Raw genomic sequence first — 16,333 nt, 5'->3', positions numbered from 1 at the left:
CAGTTTTAATTGTTAAACTTACGTGCTTGGCACTTAGGATACAAAGAAGACTTAGGTCTAATCTCAAAGGGCTTTTAATGTGGAGAGACATAAAGCCAAACAGTATCTGATGCAAGGAAGATAGTGCTGGAGCAGAGGTTGGTCCAGGGAACTCAGAGGAGGGGCTTTTAATAGATCCCAGGGCCCAGGGCCTTGCTATTCCAAGTCTAGTTTGACTGCCAGCAGCAACATCTCTTGGAAACTTGTGAGAAATGCAGACTCTCCGGCTCCAACCCAGACTGACTGAATGTGAATCATATGCTCATTAATATTTGAGAAGTACTGGTCTAGGGGGTGGGGGTGGGATGTGGGAGCGTTTTTTAGAGGAAATAAATTCTTAACTGTGTTTTGAGGATGAGTAGGGTTAACTGGGGGTGTTCCAAACAGAGAGAAAAACCTAAGCAAAAGTTCAGTGGTATGAAAAAGCATTGGGGTGTTTTGGGAACTGCAAGTAGCTTAAAATTGCCAATCAAAAGGGAAAGAGTAGGGGAGAGAGGAGGAGGGAGAAATGTAGGAAGATGGGAGGTCAGGCAGTGGCTAGACCCTGCTGGATGTGCTCTGTGTTAAGGAGCTTTGCCTTCACCTAATCCGTGATAGAGACGCATGATATGTTCAGATTTGCCTTTAGATCACAGCGGCCCTGAGGAGCCTGAGAATTATTTAGGAAGCTATGGCAATAGTTTGGGAGAGAGATAATGAGAGTCTAACTCAGGTAGTGCAGTGAGTTGGAGAGCAGGGGGCAAATTTAAGACATTTTAGGAGGTAATAAGCAGATGAGAGACTTCAGTACGGATTGAGGATGGGAGAATGGGAGTAGCCTGGATGAGTCGCAGGCTTCTGGCTGGGATTAGTAGTGGGTGGTTGCTCATGACGCCACAAACACAGATGAAAGAATAAAGGAGGATGAACAGGTTTGAGGAAGGAAATTATGAGTTCAGTTTTCAACATGTTCTACTCCGGTGAATAGAAAACATGTATAGGAGGGAAAAAAAAAAAGAAGAAAACAACAATAAAAGGGTGGAGAACTGGGTGAATCAATCAGGGTGGAGAAGGAAAGTGATGAGGAAGAAACAGTGCCCTGCCCAGATTTGGGGCTACAGTAATGCAACATAGTATACCTGTGAGTTTTTCCTTCAGTCCTGTTTCTAGGGGCTGCTTTCTCGGAACTTGGTTCCCTCAATTGCTTGGACCCCAAAGAAGGGCAAAGGGCTTGATTCATGATTTCCTATCCTGTGATCAACTCATTGTTGACACCATTTGTGCTATGAAAAAAATGTTTTCTAACCTGGAGTTCAAGCTGCTCCAGGGTTAGAATGACCTAACAGTTGTTTTTTTCCACATTGCCTTGTGGGTGAATGACTTTGCCCACTGTCCCCAACACTATTTCCAAAGTGACAATAATACAATGCTAATATGTATGTGTGTTTGCCCGTTGTTGTTCTTCAAGTTCTGGATGACTCCTGCCACAAATCTTCCCTGTCTGTTAACTTTTACAACATTTTTATTTTGCACCTTGAAACTCAGAACTTGATCATGGCCTGTCTTGGATCACACTCATAATTGTTTCCTATTTAGCAGTCTGTTCTCCTCTGCTCCCAGAGTTCTAAAAACGTCCTGGACTTCTACGTCTCCACGACAGAAACTCCATAAGGATTTTAACATTTTCTGATCAGTCATCACCAGCCAATAAAAAGCAAAATGTCGGCACGTGGTATAATATATTAGTTCGGGCAGGAGGAAGGTATTCCAACCAGATCCTTTCGCTCTTGCCAGAATCAAACATGGCGGGCCGCAGCCAGACCTTCCAGAACACCCAGCTCTCTTTCCCACGACCCCGGCCAGTCTCTGGGGCTCCTTTTTTTTCCACCTTCCTTACCCCTCGTCCGCTCCGAGAGGGTCAGCACCTGGGAGCTTGACAGCAGACCTGCTTCCCGCCCCCACTCGAGGGCCCGCCCACCAGCCCGCGCCAGCCAATCGCAGGCCGCGCTGCGACGGCTGGCAGCGCCGGCCGGCCCCGCCCCCCAGCCTCGCTGTGGCCTGCGGCTCCTGGGCCGGTAGCGCCGTTCTTGATCGCGTTGACTGGCTGTGTGTAACCGCGGGTCACGGGTGCTCGCCTCCCGTCACAGCTCAGCCCAGCGCCGCCAAGGCCGTCGGCCCCGAGCCTCCGCCATGGACTTCGAGGACGGTAAGCGCGGCCTCTGGCTGGTCGCCGCGGCGGCGGGAGGCGGGGTGGCCTGCCCCGGGGGTCTGTTTACCGTCTCAAGATGGCCGTGTGGGCTTTGTTCTGCGGGCCCGGAGGCCGCCCGCCCGCCGCGGGCCCGGTGCCCGGAGTCGGCCTCAGTGGGGACCCGCGCGCCCGATCCCCCGGCCCGGCGCCCGCTGTGGCCCGCGACCCTGGAGTTCCGCGCCGGCCTCGGTGTGGGGAAGGACGCGCCCAAAGCGCCGCGGCCTCCGGACTCGGCCCCAGACTGGTCCCCGCCCCGCTGCGTGGAAATTGCCCCGACGCTTCCAACTTCCCGGTCTCGGGCTAAGCGGCGAGCGGGCCTCCCCTGCCGCGGCTCGCGCTCGCGCCGTGGGCAGCGACCCAGATCGTCCTTTTAGTCAATCCCCAAACCCAGGTTACTTCTCGCCAGATAGGATTTTCATAGGCTTGTTCACGGTCGTGTTCCTGGTTGTCTTAGTTTAAGATGAGTTTAAAGGGCATCTGTAAGTGATAAGTATAGGTAGATCTCTATCCGGAATGGAAAGTAAGGTATTTCTGGTTAGCAAACTGGGATATTTATCCACCAACAAACATTGCCCGGGCCTTAATCCCTAATTTGAAATACGTCTGTGAAGCAAAGCATTTTTCTCTGGACGGTGTATGGATGGGACTTAAGTTAGTCAGAGTTCTGGCACAGCATCACATGCCCTTCAAATTCAGACCTGTGCACAGCCGCCTGGGTTGGACTTGCTGTTTAAATAAACCGTATTTTAGCAGGACCTTTCAGTCGTCTCTCAGGCCAGTTATTTAAAGCATTTTCATAGGCTCACGAAGTAAAATTAATTTGGTTTTCACCTTGTCTTCAAATCTTGGCCAACTTTTATAGGAACGGGTGTCAAGGTAACATGAGTACGTAATGACAGCAGTAGGGAGACATGAGAAGGGGTGTGAATAAACTGGATTTAGTCCTGAGTAACCAGGCATTTCTAAATAAAATCAGTTCACTACCTAGTTCTAAGCCTCTAACCCAACCCCCAGAATTATCTTTGAATGTGCTGTGAGTCCGACTAAATGATCTTTTGATCTTTGATTTGATTTCATGCCACAAAAAGTTAAAGCTATCAAATCTAAGTATGTGAAAGGGGATTGGAATAACCCTTTTGTGGATAGTTTTAAGTTACTTTGAAACAGGAAGTTTAGGTATTAACAGTAGCACACTCTGGTGTTTTTTTTTGTTTTAGTTGGACTTTGACTAATCCTGTGTAGTGTAGTTGGATTCTATTGTATCCAAATGACCACTCTGTTAAATTCCTTTTTTTCAATATTTATTAGTAAAATTAACTAAAGGATTTAACAATTGCCAAATTCGTTTTGACAGAGAAATTATCAATATGATTTTTTGGTGATGATGCCACATCCTGCGTAGATATAGCACCACACATACACACATATATGTATATACATTTCTCAGATAAGATCTTGAAATCTTTAGAGAGCAACTTAAGTGCTAAAAGAAATATTAACTTGGAAAAAATTATATATTACATAGAATCAATTCTCAGATGTCCCTGCTTTTTGCATTATTTGATACATAATATATTTGCCTTCCTTTTTGTTACTCCATATAAATCAGTACTGGATCCCCTTTTTTGGATGTTATTATATATTAGGTTTTATAAACTAATTTTTACATTACCATGATTTGGATGATAAACCTGCCATTTGGGGAGATAGTGAAAAAAAAGGGTTATGTATTTTCCCATATGAAATATTTATAATTATTTACACCCTATTTTTGCAGATAATTGCATTAATGGCATTTTAAAAATTGTGTTTGTTTTTAGTAGATGGGTATATAATTTCAGATTTTTGCTAATGCACTAATTCCTTTCTGTTAAATGTGTCTTCATAGATTACACACACTCTGCTTGCAGAAATACTTATCAGAGCTTTAATGGTGAGTATCCTCTTTCATTTGCTCTGAAATAAGTTAAGAGAATGCATTTCAGTTTTTCTCTTCATCCATATAAAGTACCAATGTAAAAGGGGAATTGTGCCTTGTTTCAGTCATTGTTTGGTCTCTTGATGTATCAGTGTTAATGTTGTTATAATATATATATTATTTGAGTTAGAGAATTTGGGATCAGAAAAACTTAGGGCTATTCAGATTAATTTGACTCTGTTTTATTTGAATTATGAATCCTTTAATTTATTCCAAAAGGCCCTGACTGCACTGAGTGATGACTTAACAAGCAACTAGCTGAGTTATTTTTGTTGAATTAGAGGTTTTGGTATTGAGTAAAGTAGATTAAGTGGATTATTGGCTTTGTTTTATACTGCTTCTTTTGTAACATTTTGACCTTGTTTTTGAGGTCATTTGCTTTAATGTGTCCAAATGTGTTAGTATATAAAGAACTGTCTAGAGGAGCACATAAAGAAGCCTGATTATTTATTGACATAAGCATGACATTAGAGTTGTGACTACAGAGCTAGGTAAAATCATAAGAGGTATGCAGCATACAATTGGGGTGGTGTTTTGATAGTTATTAGAGTTAAGGCTTTACCAGACAGGATAATAACACAAAAAGAACATGGAACAATTCAAAGAGGTTAAAAAGCATTATATGAATGACACCAGGGAGTGGAATTAAATATCCTAATTGCCAGAGAAATGCAAAATTCAACTGCTGTACAGGATGTAATATATTCACTAAATAAAACTGAAGTAAATGTACTACTACGTAAAGAAGACCATGTCATTTTATGGGAATAATTAACATTCAGTTAATTTCTATTTATCATCTCTAAGAATTTAGAGAAACTTTGAATTTGACTAAAAAGGTTAAACATATAGGAAGTAGTCAATGTATATTGAGTGCTGAAAAATATATTTTCGAGAAGCAGAGTGATGTAATAAAATTACCGAAAGAAGTTTAATTTGCATCCACATGTAGGTTAGATTGAAAACTGGAAAATTATCAAGAAGGCTGTTTCGTAAATTCAGGTGTAAGGATTTTAGACCTTGAACTTGGGAAGTGATGATAGTAATTTAAAAAATATTAAGCTATTTCTTGAGAAAATTAGCAGAACTTTCAGGCTGCCTAGTAGTGAGTAGAAAATTGAGAAGGATGAATAAAAATGAACCCAGGATTTTAAACTGGAGTCAGTAGGACTAGTACTTTTACCAAAGAGGTTTGGAATAATAGAAGGCCATGTTGTCCAATAGGATGTAACAGAGAGTTGAATTTAATGCTTAAATATAGGGCTTTGAAATGCAGAATCATAGAGGGTCAGAAGTTTATTTTCTTAATGTACAGTGTTGCAAAAAGAGCTTCAGAAATTTCTGTCACTAATGTTATGACCTTTTTAAAACATGCACTTTATTTTTAATTGAAGTATAATTGACATATAACATTATATTAGTTTCAGGTGTACAACATAATGATCCCATATTTGTATACATTGTGAAATGATCACCACAATAAGTCTAGTTAGCATCTATCACCATACATAGTTTTCCTGTAATGAGAACTTTTAAGATTTACTTTCTTAGCAACTGTCAAATATGCAATACACTAATACTAACTATAGTCACTGTGCTATACATTACATTCCCATGACTTATTTATTTTATAACTGGAAGTTTGTACCTTCTGACTCCCTTCACCCATTTCACCCACTCCTATACCTACCCCCCTTCTCTGGCAACCACCAATCTGTTATATCCACAAGCTTGGCTTTTTTGTTTGTTTTGTTTTGATTTGATTTGTTTTTTTTTAGATTCTACATATAAGTGAAATCATACAATATTTATCTTTCTTTGTCTGATTTATTTCACTTAGCATATGCCCTCAAGGTCTATCCATGTTGCAAATGGCAAGATTCTATTCTTTTTCATGGCTAAGTAATATTTCATGTATATACATACATATATATCACATCACATTATCTTTATCCATTAATCTATTGATGGGCACTTGGGTTATTCCATATCTTTGCTATTGTAAATAACACTGCAGTGAAAATGGGGGTGCATATATCTTTTCAACTTAGTTTTTTACTAATGTTATGACTTATTTTTCCTTAATTTTAGTTCCAGTAGTGGTTCTCATTTAAGGGTGATTGTTAGACTTCCCTGTGGAGCTGTTTCAAAGTGTATCTGTTTAGGTCATACTCTAGTCCCCTTGAATCTTAATTTTTAGGGTAAATGGTCCCAACTATGTAAGTTTTAAAGAACTACTTTGAATGATTTTGGAATGCACCTTTAGGTAAAGACCACTGCTTGACACCACCTTGAGGTCTAAGTTATCTACATTTTATAAATGAGGAACTTAATTTCAGGGATGTAATTTGACTTCAGCAGATATTTATTGAGTGCTATGTATCAGATGTTGTTCTTGGAGCTAGCAATACAGCAGTGACCAAAATGGACAAATATTCCTGCCTTTGTGAAGTGTACAGTCTAGTGGGGTGAAATAGACAGTAAACAAGAAGTAATATATATTGTACTATTGCAATTGCTAGGGAGAATAATAACACAGGGCAGGGTGTGTGTGTGTGTGTGTGTGTTACAATATTAAAGAGATTGGCTAGCGAAAGCCTCACTAAAAGGGTAACTTTTGAGCATAGATTTGAGGGAGATGAGGATGCAAGCCATGAAGCTATCTAGGGGAAGAATGCTGTAGACTTTAGGAAATAAAAGGTGTGTAGTAGTTACCAGTTGAAGCCAACAATGCATTGATTGTTAGTGTTGTATTTTCCAGCAACTGAAATGAAGTAGAAGACACTGGAAAACATGTCAAGATACAAATTTCTTGGAAGGAAGTTGTATTTCCAGTGTCTCCATATTTCCTTCTTGCTTTAAAATAATTCTTCTTATGTAAATAGCAGACCAAAAAAGGGAAAGCATTTTGGGTAGAGGGAAAGCAGGAACAAAGGTAGGGCTGAGTACACTGTGCTTCAGAGAGACTTAAGAAGATGGGCTTGACTACAGCAGACGATTTTTGCTGAGTAATCTTAAAACAAGGTTAGAATAGTGAGGTGTAGCCAGAAGGCATTGAAAGTCAAAGACAATTTGCTTATATCTAGGAAGCAATACAAAGTGAAGACCTGAAAGAGTTGAGGGTGTGAGCAACACAGATACAGAAGAAGAGCATTCCAGGCAGAGGGAATAGCAGGTGCAAAAATGGATATATGCCTGTTGTAGTCTAGGAACAGCAAGGGACCTAGTATAGCTAGAGTGGAGTAAGGGGAGACCATAGATGATGAAATTAAGAGGCAATGGGGTAGATAAAGTTAAGAGGTAATGGGCAGGATTTCTCAACTTTGGCACTGTTGACATTTTGGACTAGATAATTTTTCGTTGTGGGGGAATGTGCTGTGCATTGTGGAATGTTTTAGCAGCATCCTTGGCCTGTGTCATTTGATGCAGGTAGCACCCACTACCCATTTTGGTGACAGCCAAAAATGTTTTCAGACATTACCAAATGTCCTCTGGGGGTCAAAATTGCCCGTGGGTAAGGACCACTGGTGTAGGGCCTTATAGATTATCTTAAGGCTTTAGCTTTTACTTGGAGTAAGATGGGAAGCCATTGGAAAGTACTGAGCATTGAACATAATTTAACTTACATTTTAACAGAATTCTTCTAGCTATTTTCTTCACAATAAACAGAAAGGGAGGGAGCAGAAGTGGAAGCAGGAAAACCAGTTGGGAGGCTGTTGCAATAATGTAGGTGAGAGATGCTGGTGGCCTGCACCATGATGCTAGTAGTGTGGAGGTGGTAAAAAGTGGTCTCATTCACGACTTAGTGTCATACGACTTGTTAGTTATTTTGATCATAAGTCAGTTGTTTTTTCATACTACTCCACAGCTCTTATCTTGTGATTTAATTATACATGAGTTTTAACATTTGTTGAGCTTATCATTTATATGATAGCGTAATCAAAGCAATAGAATAGATTTGATTTAAAATATGTCAGTTTAATTTTTGAGTGAGTTACTTTCATTTAATATATTTTTTTATTCAGAAATAGTTGATGGAATACTATATGTTTCAGGTGTATAACATAGTGATTCACAATTTTTAAAGGTTATATTCCATTTATAGTTATTGTACAATACTGGCTGTATTCCCTGTGTTGTACAGTATATCCTTGTTCTCATTTAATATTAATAGTAAAGGTATGTTAATAGTCTTACAACTTTATTTTTAAAGTGATTTTTAAATTCATTCGGTAACCTGGAAGAATATTGTTTATATATAAATGGTCATCTTATAGAATCTATATCCCTATAATCACATTGATTATATGCAATACGTGTAAAGACTTTTCCTCTTTTCCTTTTTAATTAACTGAATAGTAACAGTAGTATGAACAGTAAGCCCAAGTCATTGCTATATAAAGATAGCTCTGTTAATTTTTGTGTACTCCACAGTGCCTGGCACAAGGTGAGTGTTCAATAAATGTTAGTAATTTATGACTCTGTAGTGAAATAAAAACACACAGAATCAAAAAACTGAAAGATTTAGTATCCAAAGGCAGCCTCTGCTGACTCAAAATAGAAATGAGCAGAAATAACAAAATACAAGTTTTTTTGTTTTGTGTACCTAACTGAACCTAACTCTAAAATTACGTTTTAATATGAGGCCTTTAGAGGAAAGCTTTTTATTTTGAAAACTTTATTTTAATGTCAAAATTGTCCCCTATATGAGATATGAGCAAATTATATTGTATAATTACCAACTCTAAAGACAGATAACTGACTATTTTATCAGTCTAGAACTGTGTTATCTGATATGGTAGACACTAACCTCGTATGACTATTGAGCACTTGCAGTGTGGAGAGTCTGAATTGCGGTATGCTGTCTTAGTCTTAGCATGAACTTGACTTGAAGCCTTAGTATGAACAAAAAACAGTGTAAAATATCTCAGTACTTTCTGTATATTGATAAACTTTTTGTTATATTAAAATCCATTTGTATGCCTTGCACTTTGAATGGATCTTTTTACGATTTATGATCCTGTAATATCAGGCATTAGTTATTTGAAAAGTACCGGTTTATTGAGTTATTCAGATTTTCCAAATATTGACAGATTTTATGGTACAATGTAAAAAGTCATATTCAGTAATACTAGTATCAATTTTATCAGAAAAACCTTTAAGTATTGGGAAGCTGTCAAGCTCAAGTTTTATAAAGTTCTAATTTTCACGTGAGAGCTTGAATTTCATCTTTGGCAACAAATATTGTCACCTCTTTTCTTTGAAGTGAGTTTCACTTCATTTTTGAGAAAGTGTCTGCCAGATGCTCAAGTCTGAAAGCCATAGTTTTTGAGTGTCAGTCTTTCCTTTTAGTAAAAATAGTATTCCTTGTAAAAGTGGCTAATTCAGTGGCTTTTCCTGGAGAGAACTATGGCACTTAATGGAACTTTATGCAGTGATATGCAGCAAAATTGCTTTACATATACTTTCCATTTTACTGCGCAGAATATCATAAAGAGAGTGTACTCAAAGGTCATGATTTAATAAAATTAATAATTCTTACTGCTTCATCAAGGACATTCTTTAAGCAATGATGGCATTTTTATTTTATTATTTTTTACTGCAAGTGTGCAGTACAACTACTAGTGTGGTCTGGTGTCACTCCCTTGATTTGTGCTATAGCACCAACAGTTTTATCCACCAGTGCTTTTGCATCTTCAATGCAAAAAAATTTTCAACACTGTGAAAAAGGCAGATAATATCTTCGTACTATTTATAAAAATAGTTTGACCTTGTGGACCCTCTGAAGGGGTCCTGGCAACTCTCAGTAGTCAACAGGCTATTGAAAACTGCTGTCCTAGGGTGCATAAAAAATTTGTGAAAAATCAGACCCTGACCACAAGTCCAGTGTACATTTAAAATGAGGCCACAGGACTTACCTGGCAGTCCAGTGATTAAGACTTCACGCTTCCAGGGGACACAGGTTCCATCCCTGGAACTAAGATCTCCATATGCCGCGTGGTGCAGCCAAAAAAAAAATGAGGCCACAAATAGCAGAATACTGTATAAGGCAGAGTATCATAAATACCATGTAAGAGCTACAGAGTTTTGCAGATATTCAAAAGAAAGAGATGATAATCAACTGAGACAACATCAGTAAAAATGTTCTTGAAAGGATTAGTATTTGAAATGGACTTTAAAAGATTAGAAAATTTCAACAAGCCGATATTTGGGGTGGTAGAAGAGAGTGTTTCATGTAGAAGCGACAGCACGAAGCTAGAGGGGTGGTTATTTATGAGACTTTGGGAAAATCATTTCATCTCTTTGGACTTTTTAGTTCCATAATCTATAAAATGAAACGATTAAATTTGATCATTTAGGTTGCTTTCAGGTTTAAAGTTGCAAGATTTTGTTGTTAGGACCAGAAATCATATTTATATGATTATAATTAAAATTTAGCGTTTTTAAAAAATAAAAATTAATGTATTTGCTCCGTGTATATTCTTACATTTATTAGTGCATAAAACTTGGAGAGGGTGGTAAATGAAGGATCTTAAAGGACTTTATAGGAAACACATTCTGAATGGTTTTTAAATTTTTTCAATTTTATAATCATAGTAAATTCATTTTATTACCTCTTTTGTTGTATTTGTTTTTCATGTCAGAGGTTGGGATGTAAGTGGAATTACAGTGTAATAAAATATACTTAAGTGCCTCGATTGTATCATAATTTTTTTTAGTGTCTGCATTGCTAGAATTCACATTCATTCCCTTTATTCAAAGTATTTGAGGATTTAAATATTTGTTGAGTCATTATTTATAGGCACAGTACCACAGATAGGCCCTACTCTGATTTTACTTTTTAAAGATATCAATTTCAGTTACTGTATGAACTAATTTCAATTGGGCTAATTTAAAATGTGGCTGCTTCTGAGTTTTTAGACATTTTGAGAGGAGTTAGATGTAGAAGACTATACTTGTAACAAAAATTTTTCCTTTTGACATTATTAAATACTGACTTTTCTTGAGAATAGGAATTATTAATTATGTACCATGTAGCACCTAACACAGGGCCTTATGGTAGTACCCTAGTCAAATAAACATTGGCTATACTGAAGATAATTTTAATAATAGAACTTTTTAGTTGATAATGTTTTTCTTTGAAAAATTAGGTTTCATTAGCAAATCTGATTTTTCAGTAGATTATAATCTGTGTGTTTTTTCCTTCAGTGTCTATTGTGATTTTAGCTTAAATGTTAATGATGAATTAACATCTCAGATGATTGATGTGAATATCTTGTGTTTTATGCAAAGATTCCTGAAGAGAATGGTATCTTACTGACCTTTTGCTATTGACTCTTTTAGGAATGGATCGTGATTATGGCCCCGGATCTTATGGAGGTCTGACATTCAAGGATATTTATCTAAAAATTCTTCTTTTGAGTGCCAGTAAAGGTGAGCGTCATTTAATTTTTTTCTTTTTAAACTCTTTGTAGGGATGGATCGTGACTATGGCCATGGATCCTGTGGGGGTCAAAGATCCATGGACTCCTACCTAAACCAGTCATATGGCATGGACAGTCACAGTGGTGGTGGTGGGGGTAGCAGGTAAATTGCTTCATCACTTGGCCAAATAATTAGATGACTGTAAGATTCTGGATATTCTAATTTCCTATTCCTTAGGCATGTGACGCTACTTGAACTTTGCTATTTAGAATCACCTTAAATGTTGAAAGGTGTTAATGGTTCTAAAAATTATCTCAGCATCACTGGCAGACATTAGGAAAATCTCAGGAAAACCTTTATCATTTCATTATAATAGAGTAAGATTTTCTGTCTTTAGCAGTGAGCATTTTTTTTTTTTTTACTTCTTTTACTTTTAACTGCTTACCAATCAGAGTGTCCTGAACAAATGATATAAAAATGTTATTGGAAATATTATTTGTGAAGCTTTTTGTTATGAATTTCCAAAAATCTTTACTACTATAAAGCAGCAAAGCACTCTTTGACTAAAATGGGTTTAACTGAACCAGTCTAGCAACATTCAATTTCTAAGAAACATTTAAAATAGTTATTCTTTTAATTTTAATTTTAATTTTAAAGTAAGTTACAAGAGCATATTGTAATAATAAAAGTGTTCTTTAAATCATGTCTAGATTATTTATTGGCAGGTACTGCTTATACCAGAAACACTTGTGCTCTAGACTAGGAACATTATATTAAAGCCATGAGTATGATACCTTTGCTTATTTTAATGCAGTAGAATTTAGATTGTACTTATGTTTCACTGTTAATGCTGTGTAAAGCTTAAACCTAGTTGAACTCCTACAGGCTTTAGGGTTGACCACATTTCAGGTCAAGGGGGGTCTACTTTTTGAGGCACAAAGATTCCTACTAGATATAAGTAAAACTAGTTAGGAAACATTTGAAAGTATTGTCCTTCTTCATAAATTGAAGGATCTGGATTCCTTAAGGATGGACCGAATGATGCTTACTTTTCTTTTTTCTGCTTCAAATGTGCCATTATGGTTTATAGTAGAGAAAAATCAAGAAAATAGATACAACAATTTTGCTTATGTGATAGAAGTTTTGAAAAATGTAGTTGAAAAGAGGAATAATTTTTATATGGTTACTAGGATTCAGAAGTAAATAGTACCTTCTATTTAGTGATCTGTAAATAATTGAAGTAATGTAACACATTTAAATGTTTTACCATAACTCTTCCTGCCCTATTACATTGTAAATGTAATGTGCGTAAACTATGCAGATGTTATCATTTATCTCGTGTAATTGTGGGCCTTTATAAAACTATGTTGTAAGATAAGCGACTTTTGTAATCCATGCTTTGGTGAGAAGTAAGATGATTTGTTTCTTCTGTTGACTCTATTAAAACCTTGAGGAGACTGTACACTCCCTTTTTTAGAGTAGCTTTATGTGATAATTTTATGTGATACTAGGGAATAATTTTTTGATAATAGGGAATAATTTTTCAAATAATTGAAGACCTTATAAAATGTATTCTTTCTAATCTGCCTTGAAAATTCATATGCAGAGGGTATATGTTGGTGGTCTTTTACTTTTATGTTCTATTTTATGCGCTTATCCTTCTAGATTTGTTAGATTTATTAGTCTACAAGTAAAAAGTGACTGAGGATTGATTATTGACCCTAACCAAAGTTTGGCAGGTTGCCAAACTTTATAACCAGATAATTCTCCCAATTTTGACTGCTGTAGACACAATGAAGCAGTTTTGTCATATAGATTATTGGGGGTGCAAATGGATCTCTTCTGTGTCACAAGTAGCCTACATCTGTGTAGTCTTCAATTTGTGTCCCTATTGAAAGCCAAAATATTGTAAATATTTTGTATTTTCCAGTATTAGGGATGGATTCAAAGAAAGTTTGAGTAGTTTGTGAACTTTAACAAATGACTTTTCTCAAGACTAGGGCTGGGCTTAAATAATGACAGACAAATCTTTTCTTTCTAATAAAATAGAAAGCTGCCAAAAAGCAGATTTTTAAGCTAAGGTTTACTTAACTCAATTCATATTTAAACACTGACTCAGATAGCTTTCTATCTGGTCTCATGTTGAACTGCCCAGCCCTAATCAAGTGTGAACAAAAGTAGAACTGTGCAAACCAGTATGGTATAAATGAATTTTAGTTGATAAATGTCATCTGATAATTTGTCTTTTGAATTGTCTAACATTAGTAAGCTTACTTTTGTTTTTTCCCTCACTGTGCAACTCTTCCAGGTTTGGACCTTATGAGTCTTACGACTCCAGGTCTTCTCTGGGTGGGCGAGATCTGTACAGATCTGGCTATGGTTTTAATGAACCCGAACAAAGCCGCTTCGGAGGTAGTTATGGTGGTCGATTTGAGAGCTCCTACCGGAATAGCCTTGACTCTTTCGGAGGTAGAAACCAGGGCGGGTCTAGCTGGGAAGCACCTTACTCCCGTTCAAAATTGAGGCCTGGGTTTATGGAGGACAGAGGAAGAGAGAATTACTCTTCCTACAGCAGTTTTTCTTCACCCCATATGAAGCCTGCACCTGTAGGCTCTCGGGGGAGAGGAACGCCTGCTTATCCTGAAAGTACGTTTGGAAGCAGAAACTATGATGCTTTTGGAGGACCATCAACAGGCAGAGGCCGAGGCCGAGGAGTAAGTACAACAGAATCTTTTCAGATTCTTTTCACTAGTCACTCTTTTAAACCCTTTCAAGACCATGGTTTTCAACTAGAATAAACACTGTTCATCCCAGTGTATTTTGAAGAAAAGCTGAGTCCTAAGCATAATTTTTAGGTTGCCTATAAAAGTTTTTCCACCTCAGAAAATACGTGGCAGCGTGAGATGACTGTTCATAAAGTTTTGCCAAATCTCCCTTTATTAAAAAGGTGAGGATATTAGGTTTGGTCTAAAAGGGGTTAAAAGGAGTTGCATTTTTCCTTGTAAACACTAGCAATTTTGCTAGTGGGACAGTTCTTGGATTATGTAAAGGTAATGAACCCTTTTGGAGTTTTTGAGTAGGTTAAAGGTGCAATGTATGATAAAATGTGTATACTTTGCTGCTAAACTCTAGCACGTAGAATTTCTTCAAAGCTTCATATTTCACATTAAACACAAGAGACTAAAAGTCGGTGATAGTTGAGGGTAGCTTAGCCATGTTTACATGGTGAAGAAGTTGATATGTATAATAGGTTGTAGATGATTTGTGGTCAGTATAATTTTGCTAACTTACTCTCTTACAGTATGTCCTATTGCTGGGTGTTCTGTTTTACCTGTGTCACTAGTTTTACTATTGAGAAATAATTTCCTCCCTGTATAAACATGTCTACGGCTTCTTCCTAGGAAGTAATATTTTGTAAATTACTGCTTAAATGAGTAAATTTACTAGTCTTCAAGTATTTAATTTCAGGATATCTAGTATAAAGATTATGCCTTACATCCTCAGGTAACTTGACTGACATGAAATTTTACCTAGTAAGTGTATGTAGATTGTGGAGTTATTATGCACTTTGATCCTATAAAGAATATTGTATTTTTGCTATAACGTGAGGAGTGTTTTATTCTTTTTAAGTCAGTTGCTCTTAATATTCTGTTTGCAGAGGAAAGTACTTCTGATAAAAAATGCTGTAGGGCACATATTTTTGACTGCTCACTAGCCTTTGGTACATCAGTGTAGTTTGTCATACTTGTGTAGAAATTTTGCATTTATAACAGTTACTCTTTACTTACGTAAAATGCATTGCACCTTTAATGGATAATTGATGAAGATTTTTCTGATGTGACTATGTAAATTACCTGGAAACACTAATTTATTCAAGTCTACTAGGTTAGATAGGTATTCCTAAGCATAATATACAAATGTAAGCAACTGATATGTTGCTATTCTACCATGCTTCATGATTGTAGATTAATTGAAAATAGTTGGGATAATAGGCTTTGGGTTTTGAAATTGAAAATCTATTCCAGTTGGAAAATTTGGAAAACTCTTAACGTTTTCCATTAGGCAAATGATTTTTTTCTCAATGAGACTTCAAATATCAATTTTGTTTTCATGATAGAAAAACAGGTATTCCTGTTCTTTGTTTCCACCATTCTAGTCGGAATGGACTTTTCTTTCTTTCTTCCTGTTAATGACATAGATGAACCAATAGGGCTTTCTTTTTTAATCTTCACTTGTACAATTCCCATTGGATCCTTCTCTTCAGATTGCTCCTCAATCTTTATCTTCTAAAAGTAGGGTTAGTAGAGTAAATTTCTATGAACATGTGGCCTCTTGGTGTAGTGGATTTTGTTAACGACAAGAGAAGAGGAAGGGACACAAAGAGTCGTTTGGTTGCATGACTCTTCGTCTGTAAACTTTTGCTTCTTGGGCTTCTGGGTCAGAATATGTTTCTCTAGGTAAGAATGTGAATGGAACGTCAGATGCAATTCTTTATCTGAAGTGTGTCTTGGAAGTTGATGCATGGTTATGCTTTAACTCTCCTATTTCATACTAATGTTCCATCTCGCCTTCTCATCCCTTTTTCAACAGGGAGAAATCCTAAATCATTTCTGGATCTTTTTTTACTTCAAACTTCAAATATGGTCTTCTTTGTGTATCTTAGT

General features: G+C 37.0%; 1 protein-coding gene across 3 annotated transcripts in view; it reads left to right on the top strand.

The window, feature by feature from the left end:
* Nucleotides 1-2,069: 2,069 nt before the first annotated feature.
* Nucleotides 2,070-16,333, top strand: part of ZNF326 (zinc finger protein 326) — a 35,447-nt gene continuing 21,183 nt past the window's right edge. The window contains exons 1-5 of one of the 3 annotated variants that reach the window (XM_061186338.1): nucleotides 2,070-2,224; nucleotides 4,155-4,199; nucleotides 11,589-11,624; nucleotides 11,720-11,831; nucleotides 13,978-14,383. In XM_061186338.1, the coding sequence (XP_061042321.1) occupies nucleotides 2,209-2,224; nucleotides 4,155-4,199; nucleotides 11,589-11,624; nucleotides 11,720-11,831; nucleotides 13,978-14,383 (615 nt within the window). In that variant the 5' untranslated portion in view covers nucleotides 2,070-2,208. Of the gene's footprint in view, nucleotides 2,225-4,154; nucleotides 4,200-11,588; nucleotides 11,679-11,719; nucleotides 11,832-13,977; nucleotides 14,384-16,333 lie in introns of those variants that run through there. The other 2 variants (XM_061186341.1, XM_061186339.1) reach the window with 2 other exon arrangements.

The sequence above is a fragment of the Eubalaena glacialis genome, chromosome 3 (assembly GCF_028564815.1).
Source record: "Eubalaena glacialis isolate mEubGla1 chromosome 3, mEubGla1.1.hap2.+ XY, whole genome shotgun sequence".
NCBI lineage: Eukaryota > Metazoa > Chordata > Mammalia > Artiodactyla > Balaenidae > Eubalaena > Eubalaena glacialis.
Note: the sequence above shows the minus strand (reverse complement) of the source record. Positions and strands in the feature narration are given on the sequence as shown.